Source organism: Frankliniella occidentalis, unplaced genomic scaffold (assembly GCF_000697945.3).
Source record: "Frankliniella occidentalis isolate FOCC.00 unplaced genomic scaffold, Focc_3.1 Scaffold12, whole genome shotgun sequence".
Taxonomy (NCBI): Eukaryota; Metazoa; Arthropoda; class Insecta; order Thysanoptera; family Thripidae; genus Frankliniella; species Frankliniella occidentalis.
The window spans coordinates 487,171-495,239 of record NW_026267142.1 but is presented as its reverse complement, the minus strand read 5'-3'; the positions used below and the strand labels follow the sequence as shown (position 1 = coordinate 495,239).

Genomic DNA, 8,069 nt, shown 5'->3' with positions numbered 1-8,069 from the left:
GAGGTCGTGCACTTTTTGGCACCCTTGTGCCGCACGACCACCGTGAGGTCGGACACTTTTTTAATTAAAAATGGCCTGGCACTGAACGTGTTAAACAATTATATGAAACGTCAGAGATCGTTGTGGAAAGTGTCATCTGCTAATCAGGGATGAAATGTGATGGGTCTGTAGGGTCGCTCTGTTTGGAGAGAGACAGGGAGAGACAGAGACAGAGAGAGAGAGACGGAGAAACGGAGAGACTGTCCCACGGACTGCCCTGGACCTCAACCTGCACTATGCGCATGTGCATGTGTATCCTCGACCTCGACACTCGACACCTCGGAGGGAAGGAGAAGGGGGGGGGGGCTGCACCATCTGCACTCGTCTACCTCGAGATAAGCCGCAGAGTAAGCAAGAGAGGTCCTGATGGGGCAGGAGTCTCTCTAGGCAGGAGGGTGGGGGGGACCAACCGGTCCGGGACTCTAGTCGTCGGGCTGCCGGCGGCCATGGTGTCAGTGCCGCTCTGCCCGCCCCAAGGACCGGTCCATCCGATCATCATTGTCAATCCTTCTGCGCCGCCCGTGCAGAGCTCTAGCTCTGCTGCTGCTCTGCTGCACCGACCCCGGCCACCTCGACATGTCGGTGATATACCGCCGGTCCATGGCTTATCTCGATAAGTTCGTGCCGCCCAAATACGCGCCGCTGTGGAACCACCCCGCAGGTGAGAGGGGGCAGCCCCCAACCCGCGCCCGCCCCGGGGCCCCGGGCAGGGGCAAGTTGTTACCAACTATTGTTGTTGCTGCTGCTGGGCTGGGGCTGAGCGTGGTGTGGAGTACATTGTCATAACGCTGATACGACGAGCTAAGGTGTGACAGGAGGTGGTGAGATGAAGGTGAGGGACATGATGTCGTTTAGCACACAGCATTGCTAGTACCCCGCGAGTGCACTGCTGGCCCGGGGTTCTTCATTCAATTAGGCCCTTCCACCGGGGCACGCTCCTTGAGCAGTCAGCAGTCGAGCTGGTCCCAGTTTCCGGTGGCAATCCCAGTGTCCTCAAAGGTGGCAGCGAATTGGGTTGCAATTCGTTTTCAGTGTTTCGTTTCCTTTCTCTCTGCACGTCTTTCGCCCGGACGTCAGAGCTTATTTGTTTGTTATTGCACCCCCCCCCCACCTCCCCTCCCCGATTCTGTTCCCAGTGTGTTCCTGATTGGCTGGAGCTGGAGGCGCGGCCGCATGTCGGGCACCTTGCCAAGAGGAGCCTATGGCTGCGCTGGAAGAGGGAGAACACCAGAGAGACAGGAGCAAGCGTGGGTCTTGCAGACCGCTTTGATCCACTATTTCTGTTGCAGGACCTAAAACGATCTTCTTCTGGTCGCCGTGGTTCAAGTGGGTAAGTCTGTCGTTGCAGACACGCTTCCAAAGACAGTACAGATCCCCAACAAACGCGTGACCAATAAGTTGTAACTCAGAAATATCAATCTTTAAATCTTACACTTAATTTTGAGGTCAGAATGACTTTTTTGTATCAGAAATTCCGATTTGGTCTAAACACATCAATATGACATATCTTTGGTGTCGACAGTCATTTACCCGGTGAGAATGCAGTATCTAACCTACCAGGACCACTTCTGTAGTTATGCTGGAGTGCGAGCTGGCTTGCCTATCGCCCCTGTCCACGGCGCCTTACGGGCAGAGCGAGTAGGCAACCCGCCCTCGCGTAGGAATGCGGTACAGCATAACTACAGAAGTGCGCGGGGTGAGTGAGCTACCAGGTTTATCAGTTATCAATCAGAAAACCGTTGACCCCAGGACTATATTCAGGATCCATCAAGATCGATTCGGCACGGAAATGAACAGTTTTCTGATCTTGGCATCGGCCTGGCATCGTTCTGCCATTGCCTTTTCTCCTCGGGGTCGGGGGCTGATTGTGACCACCAGTCCGTGTTGTAGGGGCTTGTGATCGCGGGCCTGAGCGACGTGCAGCGGCCGGTGGAGACGGTGTCGTTGTCGCAGTCGGCAGCGCTGTCCGTCACGGGGCTCATCTGGTCGCGCTACTGCCTGGTCATCACCCCCATCAACTACAACCTGTGCGCCGTCAACGTGTTCGTGGCGCTGGTGGGCACCTACCAGGCGCAGCGCGCTCTCAGGCGAGTCTCACTAGGGCTGATAGCCGAGTGGAGGGGTATCTTACTCCCTCCAACCAGTGGCCAATCTCTGCTACTCGCGAGTATACTCGGGAAGGTGCTCTTGTGCCACGCTACGCTAGCTCCGCATGCTCGGCACCGCAGCGGGAGCGCGAGTTCATCGTACTCATAATTGAAAATGGCTCAGGGATTGCAACAAAGGGGTTACTCATATCCGCAAATACCCGTCGCGTCTTTCGACATAAGAGACTAATTTTTCTTTGTTTTTTGTTAACAGATACCATCTCTCGTTGTCGGACTCAACAGTCCCGGAGTCTGAGACGGTAGCATAAAAGCAAAACACGAGCAAGAATCTCAAACTCAAATTGATGGATTGTGCTCCCCGATCGGGGCCTCGAGGTCAGCCACTGGCCGCACCAAAACCACACTGACAAGCCTAACTATAGTTAGCTGTGTATACACAGCTTCCCCACATCTCAACGATAATGAAACAATGAGTCTCGCGTGACCTAACTTGGTCTTCCCTGACCACGCCCACATTGATGAGACGACGTTCTTTCTAACTTTCGAAGGAGATTGGCGCAAAAGCAAGGAGGGATGAGGTTGCGCTGCTTCTACGGGAGTTCCTGCAGCGCGTCAGACAAATTAATTTGATCGGGACAAACATTCTCAAACGAAACTGCGAGCACATACTTTGTAATGCCAATAATCTCCTCGTACATGAGCTAGTTTGGTACAAAATAGTAAAACTGGAATATCTTCAATAAGCCAGACTTTTTACTAATGTTTCAGAGTGTTTCTACCATTTATTACTGTTCAAACTGACCGCCCTTTTCAAATATGTGTTTCGTTTTATTTTAAAAGTGGCATTAATTTGTAAATAATATTTTTGGGCGATGAGTTGGACTTTCATTGCTTCGAAATAATTCAAAGTACCTGTTATAATGACAAATTTCAAATTCGTTTCAATTGGAAATAAAGTGTTTAAATGGCATTGCGTTCTGGTTGTTGGTAGCACTCTATAAACCTTCTGCTCGAAACCCTAACCTTCAACGTAGTGGCAATAGCAGAACAGTAGAGAGTCAAGCAGCCGATCAGCTGTGCGCGATCTCGAAAAACCTCAAATAATATTTTCCCATAATGTCCGTGATTTACAGAGGCGTTGTATCTGCAGTGGACAAAATTGTCCCTGCGAAACTTCAACCTCTCTGGAGCCATCCTGCAGGTAATTGTCTGTATTTGTATTCAAAACTATGAATACTGACCCTTTGCCCTAGGATGTTTTCAAGGTTAATTCCCAAAATAATGCCCCAAATTCTATTTTTGTTAATGTCAGCCAAGTTGTTTTTTGGGGCATCAGGTCCTGTCCTATGAACTTGCTCAGTGTACTCCTATTTTATCTGAAATGCCATTTATTCTTCTTTAGGACCCAAAACTATTTTTTTCTGGGCCCCAGCATTCAAATGGGTAAGTTAATGAGATTATAAAACCAAAAGTGTTTGTGTTTGATCGTTGTTATTTCTGTCATTCTATCTTTCTGCTCTCAGGGCCTTGTCATTGCTGGTATTGGTGATCTGACCCGCCCTGCTGACAAAATTAGTATTCCACAGCAGGGTGCATTGAGTGCGACTGGTCTTGTATGGTCACGCTACTCTCTGGTTATCATCCCCAAGAATTGGAGTCTTTTCAGTGTCAATGTGTTTGTGGCCCTGACTGGGTTGTATCAACTCTCACGAGCTATCCGGTAAGTTCATTTTACCAAGTTTTTTTTCAATTTATTCATTTTAATTTGGTTTGCTTTAGTATTTTTTAGATTCTGCACTCCAGTAAATTTACACCTACTATCATTGTTTTCTAGGTATGAGCAAAGCCTGAAGAGTGCAGAAAAGGAGAATGTGAGCAAACCTCAAGCTGTGCCTGCTTGAACTTTCCATTCCACTTACCCTATTCAATTGTATGAGGTATATTTACAGTGCTCAATACCTTGCCAAACAGGCAGTCTTTTAATCTCGTAACTTTATGTATTTATTTTGAGATATTTATTTTTGTTAGTCATTTTTTTTCCATGTTTTTTAGTCCAGTGCAGGACGCTGGCATCATCCCAGTGACTTTAGAATTGAATTTATTGTGATACATCCTTTGTAATTGTATTATTGTTTCTCTGATCAATTTTAGTATCAATCCTGGATTAAATGATTTTTATGCCTTGTATTTTTTCTGTTTTGTCTGAGATGATGGGCATCTTATAGAAGTAACAGAAGTGAGAGGAAATTTGCCTCCTAATTATTGGATCTTCTATCATTTAAGCTCAGGATAGACAATTGGCCATCATCTTTCTTATTGCATGCAAAGGAAGTAAGCCTGCTATGCAACAGGCAATTGATCTTTCCATCCAATAAAACGAGGTAGTCTTGGTGTTTTTCACATTTTTAAAACTCTATAGTAACTCATGCTACTATGACACCAAGAGAGGAACCATTTACAAAACATATGAAACATTTACCAACTTAAGAATGTCTCAGTTGTTTTTTTAGCCTTGAACTATTAGAATTTTCTATGAAGACTTCTTGTTTGAAACAGCCCAAAAAGAAGGAAGAGAGGTGGTTGGACCATGTGTCACCTTGAAGCACTTGTTAATAAAATGTACAATTTAACTGCCTTTGTTGCTGTGCAATAAAGATAAAACCTACTTTATGATGTGTTGATTACCTAAAACCTGTCGACATTAATTAGGTTTGAAGTAGGCACCATGGCATGGACGGTATTGACTCCAAACTTGAGCCATTATTACTGTAGAAACAAGGTTCTAAGGGGGTATTTGTGTGAGAATTTCTTTTAAACATTGTACAAAGTCCAATTAAAAATTTATTTAGCTAAAATTTGAAGATGCATAAACAAATTTTAATACAAATATTAAGTGACTAGCATGAACTTAGCGTAAGATGTACAAAATCTGCGGGTTAACATGTCCACTTAGTGTGTAAAATATCCAATTCCACCGCGAGGAGCCCGAACCTCGCACGGAAAGTGTTAAATGTATTTGCATACTTGACGGATAACATTGAATCAAAGTGCATAAACTTATCATCTAAACAAGGCCAGACTTATTTAAGCTTTGACTTCATAGAGAGACAAACTGAATTGTTTCAGAAAGTGAAATACTTGCCCTACCAAAGTATCCCCTGAGTCATCACTGGAATTATTGTTGTGGAGTCCCATATGGTCTGACCTATTATACAAATTGACTGGTTTTGAGGATGATAAGCTATAGGACAACTGCGTCAACATAGGAGGGGCCTCAGTCGACATGTGGGGGTAAAATAGGTTTATCCTTCGAAATGTCAAATTCGATATTTGGAATTCAATCTTATTACCCACAAGACTAGATGGAACTGCTAAGTACGTAGAATAATCTAAGTTTTCTTTGGTTTTGTTATTTTCTGCATCATGAATGATATTTTTCACTCTGTCAACAATATCAGGAAATGACTGAGATCCTAACTCATGAGCATAAAATTTACGGGATAAAAGATACTTGGTATTGGTAACATGATCAAAATACTTGTGTTTTGTATTTCTTTGTACCAAAAGGGACTGTGGAATAGGATACATATAAGCTGTGACAAGATGCACCACTTGAGGTTTAGACTGCTTTCTCATTATTTCTTTAAGGTGAGCAGTTAAAGGATAAACACCACCTTGATGAACAAACCCAAAGAAGACGCCTAGTAGACAGTTTATGACAAGCCACAAACTTATCAAAGATCTCTTTGACTTCTGTCCAGTACTGGATGAGGATGGACAATTCAGCTGAGATTTGTGTTTGTCTTGAATACTCTCTCTAGTACCAAACAAAATGGCTGGTCTTTGATCCAAGTCTTGTATTTCTTGAGCATGGAGAAATACAAGGGGAAGAGTTATTGGAATTAGAAATCTAGCTTCTTGGTGAGGAACAAGAGAGAGTAAAATAACAGGTATAATTAATGATGTTGTCATCAGCATCATAAGACTCTGAGCCCGAGGAAGTTCCTTCCAGCGAGCTTGTGACGCCCTGCAAATGAATAGAAATATGTGAGAATTTTCAAAACTAACTTCAAACAACTCTACCAGTCAATGAAACATAACACTTCTCTGTACCTGAATAAAAAGTTGGATACAGCTAATATACCAGTGAACCCTAAAACATTGTACAGAAGGGGTATGTTAACTAACATGTGAGTAACTCTTGGGTGAAGACCATGGTGAGCTAAGTTGCTTTCTCTGCTATTATACAATAAAAAATTAAATGGTGTAACCACAAAATTACTAAGACTAACATCCCCCATACCAATTTCATTCCAAGTTAAATGTCCATAGTAAAATGAATCTATAAGAATGAAAGTTATTAACGCTGGTACTGCACTCAAAGTGAATAACATAATTCTTAAATGGAATGCACGAATTCCACAAAATTTTGAACTGATCCCTCGCTGTAACCAAAAGAAAACTGGAGCAAGACCAAATGCAAAAAATGTTGGTCTGTTGAATACTCCAGCAACTGCGATAGATGCAATGGGGAAACATCTACGTAAAGAATGGGCAGGTAGTGCTGCGCGCATCTTGTAAAGCTTAGTACGCTCTACAGGTGTAGAAGCTGAAGCATATTTGGATTCCAGAAATTCTTCTTGATAAATTACCTTCAACCAGAAACATACATTGAGATAAGATAAAAGGCTAAAAGTAAAATTATTTCACACTGCAAGTCCAGGTAACATAACATACCTTATCAGATTTAATCATGCAGTCAGCAACCAGAAGGAGAAGAACTGACATAAGAGTCATTTCTAAACTATTTGTAAGAGTTCTGGTACCAAAAATAACAGGGACATAAGATGTTGCAAGAACCAAAAGACGTGTTCTGAAAACAATATGCTGTATCAAATACATTGTGACGAGACTAAACTGAGATTTGGAACAAGTAGAATTTGTACTCTTACAAACCTGTACTTTTGTCCATATAAAACACAAATTCTGTAGAGACAATAATCGGTCACAAAGGACAGACAACACGAAACAAGACGAGGAAGAATAAGCATAACATAGGGAGTACGAATGTCCCAACCCAAAATATAAGATAGGTTAGGAGTTAATGCTGCTAAAAGAATGTAGGGAATCCCAAAAATAATTTTTGGGACAAGAATACTTCTTATTGGAAATGTTACATTAAACTCCCAAGGTCTTTCAACTTCCAAATCAAAAACGTCACCTATGAAAGAAAATTATGTACACAGCTCAAAATCTAGAAGTACTTCAACACTTAATTGTAAAAATATTTCTGACACCTACCAGCAACAACCTCTATTGTTTGAAAATATTCATCAGGGTGAATATACCCTGTCTGTGGTAGAAGAGTGATGATAATTCGAAAGCAGGCAAGAAGCCAGTAAACAGACAAGGTCTGATCTTTCACTTTACTTTTCTGTGGTTTTGATTTGTTTTCTGAAACAAAGGTGAACAGTAACAAAAATAAAACACAATATTTAAAAGGAAGTCAAAAAATTCAATCAATTACATCGTGTTCTCAAAAAAGCTTTCTACCCACCGTAACGTGCAATAGAAAAGTGATAGGACTGCTAATATTTAATACTAACCATGCCTAAAGTCTCCTCCTGAATTTTGATTGCGTTGAGATATTTTCTCTGATCCCATGGTGAGGCAAATACAGATATTATCAAAATCACAGATAACTTATGGATGGAGTATAATTCCAGTTTAAGTGTATATTCACAAAGTGGGCAATTGGATTGTTTTCTCTTCTTCAAAAAACAGTTTGTGATTGTGGTGGATGTGCACAGGTCTTCTTTTAGTCGGATCAAACTCACGAGGACAGTCCTCCTTCATACTTCCTTCAATAAACCCAAAACTGTTCGCGAACTGAACCATTCAAGTTTCATTCATTCATAATAA

At 42.5% G+C, this 8,069-nt stretch overlaps 4 protein-coding genes across 4 annotated transcripts in view; 3 read left to right on the top strand and 1 right to left on the bottom strand.

Moving 5' to 3' along the window:
* Positions 1-8,069, top strand: part of LOC113213855 (zinc finger protein 706) — a 245,715-nt gene that overhangs the window by 235,771 nt on the left and 1,875 nt on the right. The window lies entirely within an intron of this gene.
* On the top strand, positions 457-3,117 carry LOC127748754 (uncharacterized). Its single transcript, XM_052263541.1, has 4 exons — positions 457-700; positions 1,329-1,369; positions 1,930-2,126; positions 2,401-3,117. The coding sequence occupies exons 1-4, from the start codon at positions 616-618 to the stop codon at positions 2,453-2,455; spliced, it is 378 nt and encodes a 125-aa protein (XP_052119501.1). The 5' UTR covers positions 457-615; the 3' UTR covers positions 2,456-3,117.
* LOC113213863 (uncharacterized) lies at positions 3,199-4,817 on the top strand. The gene is made up of 4 exons (XM_026433073.2): positions 3,199-3,348; positions 3,550-3,590; positions 3,671-3,867; positions 3,982-4,817. Exons 1-4 carry the CDS (start codon positions 3,264-3,266, stop codon positions 4,046-4,048), a joined length of 390 nt encoding a protein of 129 aa, XP_026288858.1. The 5' UTR covers positions 3,199-3,263; the 3' UTR covers positions 4,049-4,817.
* On the bottom strand, positions 4,966-8,069 carry LOC113213862 (GPI mannosyltransferase 4). The gene is made up of 6 exons (XM_026433072.2): positions 7,754-8,069; positions 7,449-7,601; positions 7,104-7,368; positions 6,885-7,020; positions 6,261-6,799; positions 4,966-6,174 (listed from the first exon to the last, which is right to left on the bottom strand). Exons 1-6 carry the CDS (start codon positions 7,809-7,811, stop codon positions 5,232-5,234), a joined length of 2,094 nt encoding a protein of 697 aa, XP_026288857.1. The 5' UTR covers positions 7,812-8,069; the 3' UTR covers positions 4,966-5,231.

Excerpts from the sequence above, each read along its gene's own strand:
- LOC127748754 (XM_052263541.1), top strand. The coding sequence starts at position 616 with ATGTCGGTGATATACCGCCGGTCCATGGCTTATCTCGATAAGTTCGTG. Across the intron at positions 701-1,328 it reads GCTGTGGAACCACCCCGCAG|GACCTAAAACGATCTTCTTC; the intron begins GTGAGAGGGGGC and ends TTTCTGTTGCAG. Across the intron at positions 1,370-1,929 it reads GGTCGCCGTGGTTCAAGTGG|GGGCTTGTGATCGCGGGCCT; the intron begins GTAAGTCTGTCG and ends TCCGTGTTGTAG.
- LOC113213863 (XM_026433073.2), top strand. The coding sequence starts at position 3,264 with ATGTCCGTGATTTACAGAGGCGTTGTATCTGCAGTGGACAAAATTGTC. Across the intron at positions 3,349-3,549 it reads TCTCTGGAGCCATCCTGCAG|GACCCAAAACTATTTTTTTC; the intron begins GTAATTGTCTGT and ends ATTCTTCTTTAG. Across the intron at positions 3,591-3,670 it reads GGGCCCCAGCATTCAAATGG|GGCCTTGTCATTGCTGGTAT; the intron begins GTAAGTTAATGA and ends TTCTGCTCTCAG.
- LOC113213862 (XM_026433072.2), bottom strand. The coding sequence starts at position 7,811 with ATGGGATCAGAGAAAATATCTCAACGCAATCAAAATTCAGGAGGAGAC. Across the intron at positions 7,602-7,753 it reads AGGAGGAGACTTTAGGCATG|AAAACAAATCAAAACCACAG; the intron begins GTTAGTATTAAA and ends CCTTTGTTTCAG. Across the intron at positions 6,800-6,884 it reads GCATGATTAAATCTGATAAG|GTAATTTATCAAGAAGAATT; the intron begins GTATGTTATGTT and ends TTCTGGTTGAAG.